The sequence below is a fragment of the Rhea pennata genome, chromosome 2 (assembly GCF_028389875.1).
Source record: "Rhea pennata isolate bPtePen1 chromosome 2, bPtePen1.pri, whole genome shotgun sequence".
NCBI classification, from domain to species: Eukaryota; Metazoa; Chordata; class Aves; order Rheiformes; family Rheidae; genus Rhea; species Rhea pennata.
This window is the reverse complement of record NC_084664.1, coordinates 151,887,487-151,908,095: the sequence shown is the minus strand read 5'-3', so window position 1 is coordinate 151,908,095 and position 20,609 is coordinate 151,887,487. Positions and strand designations below refer to the sequence as shown.

Sequence of the window (20,609 nt, the reverse complement as noted above, 5' to 3'; positions counted from 1 at the left end):
GAAAGCTTCAGCAGTTGGATATGCCCTGACACAGGACACGGGCTAAAGCTTAGGAATGGAAGACTGGCACGTAGTCACCATGCCTTTTTTTTTCTTTTTTTTTTTCTTTTTAAAGCCCACGCTTTCCAAGGCAAATACTTAACACGTTTTTTTGCAGAATTGCAGCATTTACTGCGGATCCATCTCTTTTTACAAGAACACTGGCATCTCTCAGGCGTTTAATCTCGGAAAAATGAACCAGTTGTAAATCTGAGCCTACAGACAGCCTGAATAGAAGTAAACGAGAGAGGCGCCAGCGGGAAGCCGGCAGCCAGCGCGCGTTTCCCGATTTTCCCCTGCGCCCGAGCAGGGCACCTTCCCCCTTCCCTCCCCCCGCCCCTCCCGTCACTGCGGCGCCATCATGCCTTGCCCCGCCCGCCCGCGGGAGGCGGGACTTCCGGGCCCGCCGCGGGGCGGGGCCGGAAGCGGCTGCGGCGGGGCCGAATTCGGCGGCGCCACGTCTGGTGGGTGCGGGCAGGTTCGCAGCGGGGCCCCGGGCCGCGGCGGCGGCTGCCGAGCGCGGCAACATGTCGGACCTGGGGGACTGGTTCCGGAGCATCCCGCTGATCACCCGCTACTGGTTCGCCGGCTCTATCGCGGTGCCGCTCATCGGCAAGCTGGGCCTCGTTAGCCCCGTCTATCTCTTCCTCTGGCCCGACGCCTTCATCAACCGCTTCCAGGTAGGCGCCGCACTACCGATCCCGGCGTGCCCCGCGGCGCCCGCGCCGTGGAGAGCCTGGGTCCGGGGCGCGCTGGGCATTCTGGGGGCTGTAGTGCGGGGGCGGCCGGGCCGGGCTCCGCTGGCGTCTGGCGGGGGGAGCCGCGCGGCGGGGCGGCCCGCGGGCGGGCGCGTCGCCCCCCGGGGGGAGCTGGGCCTGCCTGGCGGCTGAGCGCGAAACGGCCTGCGGGCTGGGCACCGCCTCAGCTTGTCCTCTGCGGCCCCTCTCGGTGGGGCTCCCCGGCAGGGTGACGCGCGCAGCCGTGCGCAGCCCTGCAAGGGCCCTTGGCGAGCAGAAAAGGGGCAGTTCGTCGCCTGTGAAAAGCTCTGTAGTTTGGCTTGTAACGCAGCCTGTTACACCTCTTTCCTAGGTTTTTTCTCTTCCTTAGAGATGACCCCTTGGCTGTCACTTGCTGTTCCTGGGCACTCTGCGGGCTCCCGGCGACTTGCCCAGCCTTGCTTAGTCTGTGAAGGGGTCGTGTGTGCCTGACCCTGTAAACAGGCAGGCGCAGAGCTGCCCTAAACCTGAGCTGCTTCTGGAAGCGCTAGGGCAGAGCTAGTGGAGTGCGTTTTGTATACCTTCATGGAGTTTTGCGTTAATTACTTGGAAGTAAAAATTCCTTGGAGATTTTCAGCTTCTGTGCCTACGGTTGATGTAGTTTAACACCGTCATCTTGGAGTTTCTGACATCCAATGCTATTGGATTTGTTAAGAATGATAAGGGTAGTTGCAACCTTTTTTTTCTTCTGTTGAGAACTTAAAATTTTGCTATTTTGGTTTGCACGTGTTTAGGCTGTGGAATGCCCAGTTGAATCAAAGCAGAAAGCGAGGAAAAGAAAATCCCAACCCTTAAGATTTTATCGTTATGCTTCTTATACATACAATGGAAAAATTCCAAAAAAAAAAAAAAAAAAAAAGAGACAATTTCTTCTGTATTCTGTTTCATGACAGTTCTCTGAATTTAAGTGACCATTTCTTTGTGTAGTTCTGTTAATGCTTCTTGAGTTATGGCATTCAGGATCCTGATACGTTATTCTGAAATGCTGCACGTTAAAGTGCTGGTTCATTCATAAATGGGTAGATGTTTTCTGTCCCTACCCTGCTGCGCTGCTGATGACTGTACCTGATACTGATAGTTGAGGAAATATCTAAAAAAAGATGCAAAATGCTCAGAATAGTATCTGTTACTATCTGGAAATACATGCTAAAGGCTATTGTGTGAACTCCTTGTAAATGGTTTGCTTCTGTACAAGTTGGAATGGATGCTGTGTTAACTATTGTTCAAAACAGAGTAGCATCATGGCAAGAATCTCTTTCTTGCACTGCAAAAGGCACTCAATACAGCAGAGATGCGATGGAAATGATCTTAAAATTATGCATGATTTCTTTTGCAATCTTGATAGTTTTACTGATTAGATCATAAAAGGAAAAGCCTGTAAAGGCTGCTGAAGCAGCAGAAATGGATGCTTGGACTATTTATCTTTTAATCTAATCTTTAATTTCCCACATAATTAATAACAAATGATATTTAAAAAAACTGTGCATGTGAATTTATTCTACAGTGTATAAAAATGAGCTCTTTCTCTTTTCATCTGGACAGATCTGGCGTCCAATAACTGCAACTTTCTTCTTCCCAGTGGGACCTGGAACAGGATTTCTCTATTTGGTGAATTTGTACTTCTTGTATCAATATTCGTCACGGTTAGAAACAGGTATGTTATCCGTTAAGTTGTATGTGTGTGGTAAACACTGCCCAGTGACTTAGCATTGTCAGCTAGAGCTTCTGTTAGTTTGTGGAGACAGGCACATGCCTGATTTGGACAGAATTATAGGAAAACTAGCTCATCTCTGTGGCCACTTACTCTGGTCCTAAAACTGATTGGTGTGACAGGTCCTTTTCTTCTGGAAGGGAACTTATTCATTTGGTATCTAAATGTAACACTTCTGTGAATACAGGCTGGTCCTTCCAGCTGTTGGAATTCAAGAGATGAGAATAAAAGATAACTTTACCTTTGTTCTGCTGTGCTTGATTCCTTTAACACAGAAGTATGGTTAAAACATATTTAACAGCAGGTGTATCCATCTTGAGAAAATAACAATATATTTTTTTTTAAGGCAAGGATGCTTATCTGTGTTCTTCTAGTTCTTTTATAGTTTGACCTGAGTTGAGAGAGATCTTGTAACTTCCTGTCAAATAGATATGTTGAAAAGTTAGGAAATAAGTTGGACTAATTTAGAGGCAGAAATTGGGAGAAGAAGAAAGAAGATCAGATTATGGGGAAAAACACAATTTATGAAAAAAGCATTGTTTTGATAGTCTCAAAAGAGATTTTTGTTAGAAGGTAGCTTCAAAATTGGTTTCATTGTGTTGCCCTTTCCATTAAGCCTTGGCAAAAATTATTTCGAAGGGGGTAGATAGTTAACCTAAAGTATTTTCAAAGCTGAACTCCTCCTGAAAGCCCTTATGAAGAAGAATTTCTGTGTAGTTTTAATGGAGTCTTAGAGCTGATGGTGTAAGTGGCAGTGCATAGAAAGATGATGTTTAGGTAGGCAGAGAAGAGATCCCCAGTAAATCTCTCTTCCAGAGAGTATTGTAAAATCCTTTTTTTTTTTTGTCATGAGAATAGTAGCAGGGAAAGGGAGGAAATGCAGCAATGATGCCAGACTGGATTTAAATATTTGTTTTTTTCTTAGCAAGTAGTAGTTTTAGAACTAAACCCAGCCCCCTTTTCTCTTTTCTCTGTAATACATTATAGACATGTGCATGCAGGAAAGTATGGCAGTTATGACATTCTACTGTGCAAAGCTATGTGTAGTAAGAGTTCCTTGTTAATACATTATAAGATGTATTCACTGGTAATAACTAAAAAAGTCTTCTAGGTGTCTATGCTCTAGTACAAGTGTCAGGAATTGGATTCTTTCAAGAATAAGTTTACACTCTTGCTGTATGCACCTGGAGTTTGAAAGTGGGTAGTCATCTGATGTGTTTTTGTTTGAACTAATGCATGTCACCTATATTAATGGTCATTTTTCTTAGTATAAAAATGTTTTTAATTAGATGAGTGCTTCCCTTTTTCAAAAAAAAGTTTGGATTCTTCTGTATTTATTGAAGTAGGAGGTGTGTAAGTTGCTATTAATGTATTTACAGGTTGGAATCAGCAGAGATCTCCATTTCCCTTTGGCATAGAAAATGAGGAAGTGAAAGCTTTATTTTCAGGGTTTACGTGGCTTTTGAGTATACATTAATGTTGCGTGTTAACTTCAAATTTATGTGGGGAGGAGATTTAGCTGTAAAAATACTCATATGGTTATGTACTGTGCTGCTTGTGTTTTCTAATGAGCTGACCTCTAGCTTCCTGAGGAAAATGAGATTGGCATGTTTTGTCTTGCTTCTGCTGGTGAAGAAAATAAATTAAAAAAAAAATCAGAGAAATCAAAATGGGCAAAAGCAGAGATTGCTCAGTGGCAGTATGAATGAGGAGGTGATGAGCCTGCAGCTCTTCCCCGGGTGACTGGACTGTATTCTGGGCCCAAAGAATGGACCCAGGGGGCTAGAACCCACCTCATTCCTCTTCTGGATCAACACAATATAGCAAAGGGCTTTCACAGCTTGGCAGTCTGTCACTTCTTGTGAGTGTGTAGCTCAGTTTTCTCAGATATTAAATGGAAAAATCAAATAAAAAACTTTATTTAGGAGATTATTAATAAGAATATTAGAAGAATGAGAAGTGAAAAAACTTGAAAATATTTTCTTTACTTCCTCCATGTTCTGCTATGCTGGAGTTTCTGTAGCTTTAGTCAGCTTCCTCTCGTTATTTGTTGAGATTCGTTATATGGCAACAGTAAGGAGAAAACTCCGGTTGATGTAGTTCTCCAAATTTAATTTTCTAGAATACATTTTAGAAGTGACCTCTTCCCTGCCCCCAACTTATGTGGCTAAACTTAAATAATAAAATGACTGAAATATCAGTTGCTTTACATAGTCTGAATTACTCTAGTTGTTATTTAAAAAAATAATAAGTATTTTTTTGTTTTCAATTCTAGAGGCATTTAAACAGTTGTAGGAAACTGAATAGTGCTAATGTTAAACAGTGTCCCTCTTTTCAACTTACCTCCTTTAACAGTGGAAATCCCTAGGCATTTTGATATTTTGTGTAATTCGACTTGTTTCTGGTGCATTATGTTTGTTGCTATGTGTTTTGAGTGTATGTCACTAGTATCTTTGGGCTTTTCATGCCTGTATGGAGTTATGCTAGAGTTGACAGGAATTGTGCTCAAATGCTGAGGACTGTAACAGCAGATTATCAGAATCTGCAAGAGCGGGAGCTTATGATTTTCGTGTTTACTAGGAGTTGTTGTGGGTTTTGTTTTTTAACAAAAACCTCCTAAAAATGTTGATACACATTCAGAACTAGAAAAAAGCTTGTAAGAAGGTGTGCATATATAAATGCATATGTATGCTCTTCTGTCACATATGTGAACTTTTCTGGAGTCTAAAAGTAGTCACATCTCTTGCATCTTTCTTGCATCATCTAGTCAGATGCAAATTGGATAAGAAAAGACGAGTTTTCCTATGACTTCATAGTTCAACTTTGTCTGCTTCTGCTGTGTAACTGTTTTTTATTTACTGTGTGCTTCTGGCTGGTAACTCCTTAGGAAGGTCTGGATCCAATTCCATTAAGTCTTACAAAGTTAAATCCACTCACCTCCAGTGTTGATGTGTGGGTTTTTGTTATTTTTTGTTTGTTTGTTTTTAACATAGAGCTGATGTGTGCACGTGCAATACAATAGGCTGAATGTCTTAGTTTCCAGTCCTGTAGGTTGTTCCATTATAAGGCTCTTTAAAATAAAAACAAACAAGCAAAACTATAACCTACAGGCTGTTTTTAGGACAGCTGCTACTATCTGAGTTTTTTTCTTAAACTCCTAAAAGTATTTTTTTTTAAGGTAAAGAAGATGATCCACAAATGTTAGCTTGCCGTATTGTGTCCCTTGCTTAGTATTGGTCAACGTCATCAACTAGTTATACTAGTACATCCCTACCAACATCCTTAGAAAAGATGCTCAGGATAATCCAGGGAAAGCTCAGTTGTTTACAACTTTAGGCAGTTGCTTATGTGGATGGAATCCAAAAGTACCCAAACAATTCTGTGATTGTGATACACTACATTGTTATCCAGAGTAACTGAAAAATCAAGGCAAAATAGTAATCTATAACTATTTGCCAACTTAGCTAGTTACTTGAGCACAAAGCAGAGTTTGCAAACCTTTATTTTAGTGGATCTTTATTGCATAAATGAGTTGAAAGGAGTCTTGGTTTCTCATCAAATTTTTAGTACCTTGCAAGGGTTTTCCTAATGATTCTTCTTATTTACAGGTGCTTTTGATGGAAGACCAGCAGATTACATGTTCATGCTCCTATTTAATTGGATCTGCATTGTTGTATCCTTTTGCTCATCAAACTTCTGGAATATTTTGGTTCTATTTCTACCAGAAATATGTTCAACGACCAGATTTTATCGACTAATAATTTTAAAAAATGTAGCAAATGTTCACAGGTAAGTTATCCTCTTCTTGAAAAAGTAGTGAGTGACTTGGAGGGAGAATCCTAATAAGTGTGCTAACAAAGATTTGTAATTTGCAGACTGGAGTTCTGCTCATATAATGCTGCACTTGGAAGCTCATGCAGCACATCATGTTCACTGTATTGCCTCAACTAACCACTTCATTGGATTGCCGTATGGGCTAGGAGTACATTTAGTGTGTTTAAGATGGCAGATGCAAACAGGTTTGATCTTTGCTGTTCCCTGAATTGGAAATTCAAGGGTACCTCATGGAGAGATATGTCACCTACTGGTTACAAGTTAGCTAAATCTGTGAAAGCACTGTTGTTTTTGGCAGAGTGAGCACAAACTGAAACACAAGAAAAATCATTTAAATGTTTTAAAACAACCCTCTCTCCCTACCTCCCCCCCTCAAAAAAAAAAAAAAAAAAAAAAAAAACCCCAACCAACCAACCAGAAAAACTCTTATTTCTGTGAGGGTGACCAAACAGTAGAACAGGATGGCCAGAGAGGTTGTGGAGTCTCCATCCTTGGAGGTACTCAGTACCCAGCTGGACACTGTCCTGAGGAACTTCCTTTAGTTGCCCCTACTTTGGGCAAGAGGGTTGAACTAGGCAACCTTTGCAGTTCCCTCCCAGTCTCAACTACCCTATGATTTTTATGGATCTCTGTACTATACTCAATTTCATAGTGTAGGTATGCCCTCCTAGGTCTGTGTTGTCCCATCTTTAGCTAAACAAATATTGTTATTTATTCTGGTTATTTGCGTACTTTCTCATTTCAGTGTAATGTAGGCTGTGTAACGCCAGAAAAGTCATGGAATGGTACTGTTTCTGAATATTGAGTCAGACTGGAGTTGGATGAACAATTTTGATCTGGAAGACTTGCTTTAGATAGGGAGCCCTGGATGATCCCGGGCTTCACTCCATAGTGCGTTTATTTCTTGAACAAAACTTACCTGAGTAGTTCTCAGTGGCACTTCTTTGTGCTTTCTTACTGTACCACATTTGAAAAATAATCTCTATTCCTGTTTTGTTCTTGCTGTTCCTAGCATCCTTTGTAGCAATTTGCAGTAGCACAATATGCAGGCAAAAAAGGGAACTGTGACTTCAACGTGAACCAGATAAGCCAGCAAAGCTACTGTGCAGAAATGCTGCTGCCTTATCAATAGATTGACTATCTCTAGTCATATTCCACTGTATGGAGAGAGTCGTTATTGTCATTCCAGCTAATCCTGTTGAGCTGCAGTAGTAACTAGGAAAACAGTCTAGATTTAATTATGTTGTTAAGAAAACCATCAGCTTAATTCTCATTGCAGACTGAGTTGTGAGCCTTTGGATGATTCTGATTATGGCTTGACTTTCAAAACGATCATTTGAAAGTTTCCACTTGCTTGTTCCGTATATGATGTAAGGAGTAACCTGAATATGTAATCTGGGAAAAAGCTTAGTGCCATCTTACACTTATTCCTGAACTATTAAAAGCATTCTGATCATAGCATAATTCTTCGGTAATTGTTTCTCCCAGCAATTACGACAGCAAGCAGATCCTTCATGTTCCAAGTTAGGAAAAGGCTATTAAAAACCTGCATTGATATAGACTTCAAGAAATTATGTATTTTCTATGACCTAGTTGTGATATTAGATATTTTTTTCTGATACAGTAGCCTTACAGTTATAAAAACAGCACTTTGTGATTAAAGAGACTAATGAAAGAATCCACTCCTGGCCTGTAACGTGTTTTTTTTGCAAAGATTGATTGGGTTTGGTATGCATATAAACAATGTGCATGGGTCTGTACATCACAGAAGGCTTTTCATTTTTCCAAAGCTTCACTTGGTTCTTCACATGATGTTGTTTACACTTAAGCTGTACAGTTAAAGACCTTTCCATGTTCTCTGTGTGTGTGTGTAGCTTCTGTTCGTCATTCTCATCTATCAAGTTTTGTTACATTTTCCTTAGTGGTGCAATGACAGATAACTGGCTTGGCAATGGACATGCAGGTAAGTGCAGTGTGTTTTTTAAAAAAATAATCTTCTTGAACTTTGTGACTATTTAATGACTTTATAGATAGCATATTTGCATAACTACACATCATGAGTTAAGCTGGTTTGTTTTAGTTTATATCAAAATAGATTAGTTATGTGCGTACTGTTAGTTTTTGGCTTTCAAAGAAGTTTGTGTTAGCCTCAGCTGATCTGATCAAAAGCCCTGCATAATGTCAATAGGGAATCAAGGAACGAAAATCTGATCTTCTAGTTAGAGTACGTTACGCCTTTTTACTAAAGTAGACTGAGAACTTCACCCATGTACTGTTTCCTCTAATGAGCTCATAGTAAGGTCTGTGGATGTGCGTTCTTATTCTTTTTAGCTAAAAATGATTCTTGGGTTCATTAGACTTCTGGAACTGATTTTGCAGCATTCCTTCCTTTTGCTTGTTGACAGAAGATCTTGTGAAAAATGCAGCTTGAGATACTAGACATGTGAAGTGCAGAATCCTCATAGGAGTGATTAAAATAGCAATCTAAATAACCAGTTTCAGTAAGGCAGTTCTTTTCTGCCCAAATTCTATGGAGGAAAATGGGGAAGCATTTGTTGAACACAGCAGAGTATCAGACAACTCTTGTTTCAGCATGCCTCTGATGTTTGTTCTTCATCTAATTTGTGTCTCCGTCACCCAAAGCCTACAGCAGTATCTCCAGTGTTTTGTATTTTGTACAAGATTATCTTAGTATTTGTTAGATCATTTAACAGTTTTCTGTGGTAGATAAAAAGAGTGATTGTGCATCTACAGTCAAGACTGAGTTCTGTTAAAAGTTGTCCTTAATTTGGCACTCGCTATGTTTTTGCTGGAGGCAGGGGGAGGGAGCAGGATTCCACAGAATTTTTCTCGAGAATGCTAGGGTTACACATACGTTGTTTGAATTGAGACCGAAGCATTGATCCATATCATCCTTAAAAGGGAAATTAAAATGGTTTTAAATTTGCTTTAAAGTATTACTTGAAAGACGAGCAGTTGTTTGGTGTGCAGTTTTTTTGTTAAGAAATAGTTTTTTGCCTTTATTGAATGGCTTGTGTGCAAAGTGAGAAGACAGTCACTTCAACTGTGACTCAGCTGGGCCTTTATTCTCATGTCAGATGCTTTAAGAATATAGACATAACTTTGTTTTCCCAAAACGCAAAAACTAGTTTAATGAATAACTGTAGGGTGCTTGTGAGAAGAGCCAGTCTGCTGGTGCAACTTAGGGCTTGTGGAAGGCTGCATTGACTCAGGTATACCAACTTTCACAAGTTCCACTTTAAATTAGTGCCACCTTTGAAGGGATGTGTTTTAACTTTAGTTCCAATCGGCCAAGCTGCTTGTTGGTATTCAAGCCAGTTTATAGAAATGTTGTTAGCACAGTGTCTCTCTTCAGTTTAGAAATTGGAGGACAGCTGAAATAGGGCTTTATATCTGTATCACAGAATCAGTAAGGTTGGAAGGAACCTCTGGAGATCAGCTAGTCCAACCTCCCTGCTCAGCAGGGTCACCTACAGCATGTTACACAGGGTTGCATCCAGGCAGGCCTTGAGTATCTCCAGAGAAGAGACTCCACAACCTCTCTGGGCAACCTGTGCCAGTGCTCCGTCACTCTCACAGGGAAGAAATTCCCCCTCACGGTCAGGCAGAACTTCCTGTGCTTCAGTTTCTGCCCATTGCCTCTTGTTCTGTCACATGGGACAACTGAAAAGAGTTTGTCCCCATCCCCTTGACACCCTCCCTTCAGGTACTTGTACACATTGATAAGATCCCCCCTCAGTCTTCTCTTCCCCAGGCTGAAGAGGCCCAGCTCTCGCAGCCGTTCCTCATAGGGCAGGTGCTCCAGCCCTCTGATCATCTTTGTAGCCCTATGCTGGACTCTCTCCAGTAGCTCCATGTCTCTCTTGTCCTGGGGAGCCCAGAACTGGACACAGTACTCGAGATGAGGCCTCCGCAGGGCTGAGTAGAGGGGCAGATCACCTCCCTCCACCTGCTGGCAACACTCTTCCTAATGCACCCCAGGAGACCATTGGCTTTCTTGGCCACAAGGGCACATTGGTGGCTCATGGTCAACTTGTCATCCACCAGCACTCCCAGGTCCTTCTCTGCACAGCTGCTCTCCACAAGGTCAGCCCCCAGCTTGTACTGGTGCCGAGGGTTATTTTTCCCTAGGTGCAGGACTCTGCACTTGCCCTTGTTGAACCTCAGGAGGTTCCTATCTGCCCAGCTCTCCCGCCTGTCCCGGTCTCTCTGAATGGCAGCACAGCCCTCAGGTGTATCAGCCACTCCTCCCAGCTTGGTGTCATCAGCAAACCTGCTGAGGAGGCACTCTGTGCCCTCATCCAGCTCATTGATGAAGAAGTTGAACAGGATGGGACCCAGTCCTGAGCCCTGGGGGATGCCACTAGCCACAGGCCTCCAACTAGACTCCATGCCACTGATGATGACCCTCTGAGCTCTTCCTTTCAGCCAGTTCTCAGTCCACTTCACTGTCCGCTCATCTAACCCACACTTCCTGAGCTTCTCTAGGAGGATGTTATGGGAGACAGTGTCAAAAGCCTTGCTGAAGTCAAGGGACACAACGTCCACTGCTCTGTCCTCATCTACCCATCATTCCATCCTACAAGGTTATCAGATTGGTTAAGCAGGATTTCCCCTTGGTGAATCCATGCTGGCTACTCCTGATCACCACCACCTCCTCCATATGTCTGGAGATGACATCCAGAATGAGCTGTTCCATCCCCTTTCCAGGGATGGAGGTGAGGGTGATGGGCCTATAGTTGCCTGGCTCCTCCTTCTGGCTCATCTTGAAGACTGGAGTGACATTGGCTTTCTTGCAGTCCTCAGGCACCTCTCCAGTTCTCCAGGACCTTTCAAAGGTAATGGAGAGCAGCCTGGCAACAACATCCACCAGCTCCCTCAGTATCTGTGTGTGCATCCTATCCGGGCCCATGGATTCATGGATGTCTAGCCTGCCCAGAAGATTTCTAGTTCTATCCTCCTTGACCCAAGGAAAGTCTTCCCTTCTCCAGACTTCTCTCGCTACAGGATTCTTGAGGGCTGCCCTTAGCAGTGAAGACTGAAGCCAAGAAGGCATTCAGTAATTCTGCCTTCTCTGTATCCCTTGTCACCAGGGCCCCTGCCCCATTCAGTAGCGGGCCCACATTTTCCCTAGTCCTCCTCTTGCTGCTGATGTATTTGAAGAAGCCCTTCCTGTTGTCCTTAACATCCCTTGCCAGACTCAATTCCAGCTGGGCCTTAGCCTTCCTCGCAGCATCTCTACACACTCTGACTGCATTCCTACGATCCTCCCAAGTAGCCTGTCCCCTCTTCCACATTCTGTGTATTTTCTTCTTCTGTCTGAATTTGGCCAAGAGCTCCTTGCTCACCCATGCAGGTCTCCTGCCCCTTTTGCTACACTTCTTACTCGTAGGGATGCACTGCTCTTGAGCTTGGAGGAAGTGATGTTTGAATACCAGCCAGATCTCCTGGACCCCCCCTTCCTTCTAGGGCCTTAACCCATGAGATTCCACCAATTAGCTCTCTAAAGAGCCCAAAGTCCTCTCTCCTGGAGTCCAGGGTTGCAATCCTGCTTGTTTCCTTCTTTCCTGCAGGATCCTGAACTCCACCATCTCGTGGTCACTGCAGCCAAGGCTGCCCCCAACCTTCACATCTCTAACCAGTCCCTCTCTGTTGGTAAGGACAAGGTCCAGCAGGACACCCTTCCTTGTAGGCTCCTCCACCATTTGTGACAAGAAGTTATCATCAATGCATTGCAGGAGCCTCCTGGACTGTTTGTGCCTTGCTGTGTAGTCCCTCCAGCAGATGTCAGGGTGGTGGAAGTCTCCCATGAGAACCAGGGCCTGTGATCGTGAGGCTACCTCCAGCTGTCTATAGAAGGCCTCCTCAACTTTCTCTTCCTGGTCAGGTGGCCTGTAGCAGACACCCACAACCTTGTCCTCCATTTTAGCCTGCCCTTTAATCTTTACCCATAAGCTCTCAACTGCCTCCTCCTCCTCCAGCCCTAGGCAGAGCTCGATGCAGTCCAGATGCTCTCTCACATAAAGAGCAACTCCACCACCTCGCCTCCCTAGCCTGTCTGTCCTAAAAAGCACATATCCATCCATGGCAGCATTCCAGTCATGAGAGCTATCCCACCATGTCTGTGACTGCAATGAGATCATGGCCCTGCGACTGCACACAGATCTCCAGCTCCTCCTGTTTGTTCCCCATGCTGCGTGCATTGGTGCACAGGCATTTCAAAGAGGTGGTCATGCCTGCAGGTTTCCCAGGAAGGTTGTATTGGGGTCCCCAATAGCCATGTCCCAAATGCACATCCCCGGCGGCATGCACCTGTTGGAGGCCCCCCAACCCAACTTGTGTTTTGTTGTCTACCCTGTCTGTATGACACCCTCCACCACCACCTTTCACTAGCAATGCTTCCTTACTCTGATTGTATATAGCTGATTGGAGTATTGGATATAGTCTCATTTCCTAGCTTGGAACAAAGTTTAATTTGAGTCTCTACCAAGATCACTTTGCCAAATCTAGCTGTGGTACTTGGAGCTGGTGATGCTGAAGCAGTGATACACCTTCCCTTTGTGGGCAAGTAGGTGCAGTAATGCTTCATCTGGCCGGTTAGCTTAGCTGCAGATGAGGATGCACTTGGGTTAGTGCCCTGGCTCATGAACAGAAACGACTGGGACACAAATATGTTTTGTTCTGCTGACTGTGGTGGGTGTGGTACCAAGCAGATGAGAACACTAGAGCTGACTGCAGTGCATAGCGTTGAAGCCCTTAGCTTTCGCATGGTCTTGTGCTACTGTTTTACAAATCTGAGATAATTTTTTTTTTTTGTCTCAACTGCACTATGTTGAAGCACAGGCATGCCTGTGTTGAGAGCAAGGAGGAGAGCTAATCGTATTTGGTATGATGCTCAGAAAATCTGTGCTTTTTATGTGTGAATTAATCATTTGATGTCTATACCAGGAAGCGAACAGCTTGTGATAGCTTAGGTAAGCACATAAGCCAAAATACTTTAGCCTACTGGGACCGTGTCCTCACTAACAGAGAAGGCATTTTCTGGCACAGCAGTATAGAATGACCATGTTGGTTCTCTTGCTTAGCTTTCTCATTAGATTGTAAACAGATCCATGATGTTTGGCAAAGATTTTGGGGGTAAACTTTAAGGATCTTGGTGATGTATCATGCTTACAGATAGTTTCTGAAACTTGTAGTTCCTACTGCCTGTTTTAGTTTCTCGGGTGTCTATGAAAAGGATGGTAACTTTCTTCTTTTTCTTTCTTTCTTTCTTTTCTTTTTTAACATTGCAGTTGCTGATGATCCCTCTCATCATGTCTGTGCTTTATGTTTGGGCCCAGCTGAACAGAGACATGATTGTATCATTTTGGTTTGGAACAAGATTTAAGGTACATCAAACAGGATATTGGTAAAGCTTCTGTGCTGAAGATGCGTGTGAAGGAGATGCTAGATGCTGCTGGACTTAGTTATTTCTGTATAAACTAGAAAGTGAAATAATTTTTTTTTCTTCTTAAAGATATCCTATCCTTATACAAAGCTACAAACTCCTTGAGAGGCAGTGAAGACAAATTTCTCCATGGTCTTCCATACATTGTCATGTGATGTGGCTATATTGAAAAGATATCCTGACACCCAAAATTTGTTGGCCTGAAAAAAGAGGAAAAATTTTCCTGATGAACATTAACTCGAATAAAAGCTTAGTTATAGTGGCAAAAATGTTAGTATATTAAATTTCTCTTTAGCTTGCAATATAGTCTGTGTCTGCCAGATCTCATAGTGAAAACTCTTTTGATACTTGTTTCTAGACCTTTTCAAGTTCAGAAATATTAGGACTTTTCAAATCTAAGCTTGCTGTGGAAGATAGCGTGCAGGAGACATCTGTTCATAATGTTTGAATGACTATGATTTGTCTAAAAATGTTAGTGATTGCTCAGCTTAGAGTATCCTACCTCTTAGTTAGAATCTACTTAAGTAAATATATTGGTATTTGTGTAAAATTGAAAATACTGGCATAATCGTACCTACAGAAATACAATGTAGCATATGCAGGTTTATGTCCTTCGTTTGTACTTAGAACTTCTCTGTCTCCATTTAATTCTTTTTTAGGCCTGCTACCTTCCATGGGTTATTCTGGGATTCAACTACATCATTGGTGGATCGTATGTATTTACTAATATGGCCAACTTGAAGTTATAAAGGCTTTCACAGCTATTTATCTTATCACTAAATTTAGCAGCAATATTGAAAGGAGAGGCTTAAAGCTGTACTAATACAACTAGTAATGCACACTGTGTCATACACTGATGATTTAATTTAAAAGCAGTGGAGGAGAATTGTGGATAAGAGCTAGAGAATGTTGGGGAGAGGAATAAGAATTAGTTTATTTTGTAGTAGGTCTATGCACTAGACTTAAAAAAAAAAAGATCTGTATGATCAACCAATATTACTGGTCTTAGGAACAAACTCAACTTGATTCTGATAGTATTGTTACTTCTTTCCCACAAAATCTCACATGGTACACTACTTTTCCTGCTTGTGAAACTGCAACATTGCAGTAAAAAGCCTGCAGAGTACATGTCAGCACCGTCTGAATCCTGTGGTCTGTCTTGCATCTTTTTGACAAAACCCTGTGAGGCAGAAATCCCCTTTTTTGTGCACTATCTTTCCCATTAGTGCCCCTGTATTGGTTGGAGCCTCTTGGTGCCGCTGTAACACAATTAATGTTAATAAGTTATGTGGTTGATCTCTAAAAGGAGATAGGAGTACAGCAATTCCAAATTTCCTTTCCTGGCTGTGCTTCATACTGACTCATCTGTCACTTAAGAAAACTGCTTGCTGTTAGATACCTGCTGTTTCTATGCATGACAGAAAATATTCAATGGCCCTCATTCAGCATTGTTTTTTACGAAGTTGGGAACAAAACTGTTCAGTACAGCAGGAGACAGACTGTCCAATGGAAACAGCACCAACTTCTCAAGTTAGGTAGACTATTATTTTAGACACTAAAAGCTATATGGTCTAATTTGCTGATGTAAACAAGCATTTAATTGCATTTTCAGTGCAGTCTGTAGAGAAGGCTTGGAAGGGAGGGTGAAACAGCCTGCTGATGTGTTGGCACTTCAAAAGATATCAGTGTAAAACAGTGGGAGTGTGTGTGTGGGTTTTCTGTGGCCCATGACTGTAGGGATGCCTATGGCAGGTGGACAGGGTTAACTGATAAAGATGATCATTCATCTCTGCAAAACAGAGCATCTGAAACAGTTCTTTTTGTTTTGCGTTTCAGGGTCATCAATGAGCTGATAGGAAATCTGGTTGGACACCTGTATTTCTTCTTAATGTTTAAATATCCGATGGATTTAGGAGGAAGGAATTTTCTGTCCACACCTCAGTTCTTGTAAGCTGACTTTATTGGAAGAATCTTCTATATAACACACATACTTTGGGGCAACAGTGTAAAATATTTTCCTAAATCAGCTTGCTTCAATTTCTTGGCTGTGTTGCATGCATAGAAAATCATATTAAATTAAACTGAGTCATCAAAAATTCTGAGTTTCTTGTAAAGGAAGTGTTATCATTGTGGATGGCTTTCTGCCTACTCCTGAGGGTGAGATAAGAGTCATGTTTCTGCTAGTGTTTTGAACTGTAATAGAGACCTCTCTGGCAACTAGCAGTCAATATTTATCTTTTTTTTTTTGGTGCTTTTTATCACATTTTTTATCACCCTTTTCCCCTGTAAATTATCTTTTTATCTGTATTTCCATGTATCATTATAGCAGCTACCAGGCTAGCAACCTGCAACAACAGAGCAGAAGCCTATTGCAGATCTGTTCAGTGCTATAATAGATATTTTACTCTGCAGTTGTTACCAGTGGCCTTGACTAAAACTGCAGGTCTGGATTTCTGAGGTGCTTTTTCTTGCAATCTGTTCATTGTTTTGGCATTGAAATGTTTTGATTAGAAACCAAAGAGCATCTCTTCACTTCCCTGTATCATCATCTTTTTGGGTTGTAAATGTTCTTTCTCTACTAAGCTTTAGCAACTGAATTAACCCTTTTTAATAGCCTAAAGTGTTAATTAAAAGATGCAAAGTTGAATTACAGTTACACTTTCTGTACAACTTTTAATACGAATAGGGGAGGCTCCAGCTTTGTCTTTGCAAGCCCTCCTGCTAAACAAAATTTTCCTTAAAGACTAGAAGACAAAATGTTACCATAAAATGTCTTTCAAAATAATGACAGCTATGAAACTACTATCAGTCTTGTTGATTATGTGCAATTTTCTTGATTCCTATTACAGGTATTTAATTCGTCTCTGTATTTGAGAAACAGGAACAGAAGTACTACAGACATCTCTAAAGAGGGATAAATTCTGTCCCTGTACTGCAGTGTTTTATTAAACATTCCCTTCATGTTTGTAGTGAGATGATTCCTAGGTGAATTACTGATACCTTTAATATAGGAATGAACTTTCCTTTACAAGATCACTTTTCTTGTATAAAAGAATTTCTGTTGGTTTTTCCTTCCTTCCTTGGGCCTCAGATTTGCATGGCCATGTTCAGCAAGGGATTTGCAGGAGTGTGCAGTATGACTGTGTACTATAGAGCTCAAATAACTGAATTGATAACATCATTAGCAAAATACAAAAATTGTGTTTTAGATCACTGCCTATTCAAATCACAGCCTAAGTTGGATGGTGAGATTTTACAGCCCTGATTTGTTCTGACCAAGTCAGTTAAACTCTGCTTTCAGTCAGGCTAGGTACCTGAACCTGTATTTCCTTTAGTCTCTTTGGTCCTTAGTTCTTCAGTAATCTTTGCTTAAAGTGGGATGTTTGGATGCTGGAGCTTTGTAAGTAATAGAGAGATAAATGCTCAGCTGGGACTTTTTCTTTTTTTTTTTTAATTACTTCTCTGGGGAAAAGGGAGAGAATTTAGGAGAATTAAGCTGGTATCAGAATGTTTGTTCTCAACAATGAGACTCCCTTACTGTGTGTGGCTCCCCCTCATCCCTGTTTTGGTTATTGTGTATAACCATATCACAGAGACTTAAGTTGCCAAGAGTTTCTGTTCCTCAGCATGCTGAGGGCCTAATGTTTGGAAAGAATTTCATGAAGTATTACTGTCAAAAGCCAATTTTATTGCAAAGTCTAGCAACTAAAAGGAGGCATGTAGGGAAGTAATCTGGTAGTTACACCTCAAAATACAGCTCTTTTTCAAACTCTCTCTCTCTCCCCCCCCCGCCTCCCCCACGGCTTGTCCTAGGTACCGCTGGTTGCCCAATAGAAGAGGAGGAGTGTCAGGGTTTGGCGTCCCGCCTGCGAGCATGAGAAGAGCTGCCGAGGATCAACAAGGTGGTGGAAGACACAACTGGGGACAAGGTTTCCGGCTAGGTGACCAGTGAAGAACTCCTGCCCTTGAAAGACAGCAATTCTTTGGTTTTAATAGCACGTAGGACCATTCCTGCCTGGTACAGAGCGTGCTTAAGAATGAGCTCTTTGTAGTATTGCTGGATTTAACTGATTAGAAAGAATTTTTCTGGCACACAACAAAATTAAAAACTCCAGAAGGGAAAAATGTAGATCTTGCTCCAAGTTAGCAAGTAGTATTCAATTTGATTCTGCCATTAAAAAAGCCTTCTTTGTACAGTATTGTCTGTCTGTAACAACGGGCATCCATTCTGGCATCTTGTTCTGTGATGTGATGGAACAAGCTAATGGTGTTCTGTCTCGCCTGGTGTGTTCAAAGTTTTGTTGGCTGTGGTAATGTAAGAATCCAGTGTGTGGCAGAGGTATCAAATTAACCCTTATGATTAGGAAGCTGATTTTTCCTGTAGCTGTGCTTCAGTTCCAGAGTCATTGGAAACATTATTTAAGTGATATATCTATGCTGCATTCATAAAGCAAAGTGCAAGTGTTCCATTTCCATTATTAAACTGTGTTTTGAGAGCAGTTTTTTCTTTCCACACAGCATTTGTCCTATCTGCTGCAACGTGGGATGGGCAAAATTAAGAATGAGGGCTTTCGTTTGAAATTGCAGTAACAAATACAGAATTGAAATCTCTGAATTCTTCATGTCATGTGTATGGCTTGCTCTATTTAAACTGAGGTTGCCTGGCATATTTTTTTTTGTTTTATTTTGGTTTTTTTTGCCTGAGATCTGTGAATTCTTGGCTTCAGGGTTTCTGTTTTGATTGCAAAATTGGATAGCACAAGTACTACTTTACAACTACAAAACGTAACATATCATTGTAGTTAATGTGAAGAGTGCTGACTGCAGAATTGTTTGTTAATTGAATCTGCAACTTTCTCTTAAAAGCTTTAAGACATCAAAGAATCAAAAATGGAAATAAATTTTTCCACATCCAAGATACAATAGAACAGATTGCTTTACTAAAGGATTCTTTTCACTGTTGAGTAGAAGACTACATAAACTATCTATTACTATCTCCATTTTTTTGGTTAAAACTTTTGGATGTGGAGAAGGGAATGATTCTGTACAGTATTTTCCAAATACTGGGTTCTTGTGGGCAGAGCATGGGGCTAGGAACCAGGAAGCTGTAATGTTAGCTAGTTACTGACTCACCATTTGAACTTGAGCAAACTTTTTGCATATCTCAATTTTTCTGGATGTAAGGAGGACTCATGCATGTCTCATAGCATTTGAAAATGTAGCTGTCCCTCAGCTTCCCTAGGTGGGAGCTGCTAATGAGAGAGGTAAGGCCTGAGCTCATGCAAATGACAGCACTTAAGGTAGGAGTGCAGTTGCTCTAGGCTTAACTGAGACTTCTAGTTGGAGTATAGTTGCCCCTTTTCTCCCTTTGTAGCTGGAGGAAACAAGAAGAGCACTACTAGCGTGAGATTCAGATCTTAGACTGAATTTTCCAGCATTTGTCTGTCGTCTTACTGGGTAGTTAGACCACACAGGGCAGTCTTGCCCCAGCATATGTGTCTTGGGCATCTATAACGAAGTGAAGTGAATTTGGGGCAAAAAGTCTTTTTACTACTGTTTTTCCTTCACTAAAGCTGGGTTCTGAAGATTTAAAAACTTATAAATACTACTTACCACTTAATGTGAAACTTTGAAATTAAGCAGTCAGCCTGGAAGTTTTCACATGTCTTATCTGAAAAAGATGCATGCTCCATTTCCTTATTGCAACTCAATTTTTTGATCTGGCTTATGGACCGATGTAGAAAACCGGTAATGATCATATTGTGTGTTTAGATTTTACAGGAACATGGAGTTCAGAAATCACCTGCCATTTTTGTCCATTCAGTAGTAAGTTTTAAAGGTGATCTTGTCCCTCTCTAACATGATAGGAGGAAAATGGGACTGCAATGTTGTAAATATTAATCTGCTGTTGACTAACTTGATGCTAACTTGAAAAGTTCCAGAACTGTCATTTTTATAGGAGTCATAATGCAGCTGCTCATCTTTTAGTCGTGGCAATATCACTGTCTCCAAAGCATTTGTCTTTATTTTGGATCAGGACCTAACTTAAGTGAAGATGCAGTAGTTTGTGACTCAATCTAAACTGCCAGCACACTCAAATTGCAGAACATCTTTGCACAGCAGAAGGCCAGCGTGGAGGCATGAGGGGGACAAAGCATGGTAGATGTCATTGTACTGGCCTTCTGCACTGTGTTGGGTCTTACTTTGTAATGTATCCTCCTTCTATAAACCAAGAGGAAAGGGTTTGCAAGGGAAATAGGCTTCTGATAAGTCTTGATTTGCTTTCAAAGATCTTCAGTTTATTTTGGTTTATGGAAGATTCACTTTAGAATTTCATATAACAAGTTCAGTTTGTGCGTTTCTCGTTTGCCATTTAACCTGAAGCACTACTTGTGTGTCCTTCAGCAAACACTGACAATGGCAGTCTCTTGTTAAATGAGTACCTCCTTTCTTATTTTGTACAGATAACTTCCCTTTTGTAATCAGTTTTTTGTTGGCAAAGTTTTAAATTAAAGTTTTAATCACTGTTTTTGTCTCTGTTTCCCTAAATCATATTTTGGTTTAAGACAAGCCTTCTGATCTGCATGTCTCTAGAGAATGTGTGATAGTTGTGTTCTTACACCACCTCCTGCTGTTGATCGAAAGTACTCAAGAAAATGATCTGTTTTGGGGAGGGGGAAGGAGGAAGAGTCTTGTCTTCTCTGAAATCTCTGATCAATTGCAAAATTTAAAGGCATTTTCTTTGCAGCTGTTTATCAGCATGAGTTTTAACTGTCCTTTC

The 20,609-nt window shown here is 41.6% G+C and overlaps 1 protein-coding gene across 1 annotated transcript; it reads left to right on the top strand.

Annotated features, from left to right (window-relative positions):
* Nucleotides 1–457: 457 nt before the first annotated feature.
* Nucleotides 458–20,355, top strand: DERL1 (derlin 1). Its single transcript, XM_062570585.1, has 8 exons — nucleotides 458–719; nucleotides 2,358–2,469; nucleotides 6,135–6,199; nucleotides 8,297–8,323; nucleotides 13,674–13,769; nucleotides 14,488–14,540; nucleotides 15,665–15,775; nucleotides 17,642–20,355. Exons 1-8 carry the CDS (start codon nucleotides 567–569, stop codon nucleotides 17,778–17,780), a joined length of 756 nt encoding a protein of 251 aa, XP_062426569.1. The 5' UTR covers nucleotides 458–566; the 3' UTR covers nucleotides 17,781–20,355.
* The last annotated feature ends 254 nt before the right edge of the window (nucleotides 20,356–20,609 follow it).

Bases quoted from the DNA above. Each gene is read 5' to 3' on its own strand.
- DERL1 (XM_062570585.1), top strand. From the start codon at position 567: ATGTCGGACCTGGGGGACTGGTTCCGGAGCATCCCGCTGATCACCCGC. The intron at 6,200-8,296 runs GTATCCTTTTGC...GTGCAATGACAG, and splicing joins TTAATTGGATCTGCATTGTT to ATAACTGGCTTGGCAATGGA. The intron at 14,541-15,664 runs GTATGTATTTAC...TTTGCGTTTCAG, and splicing joins AACTACATCATTGGTGGATC to GGTCATCAATGAGCTGATAG.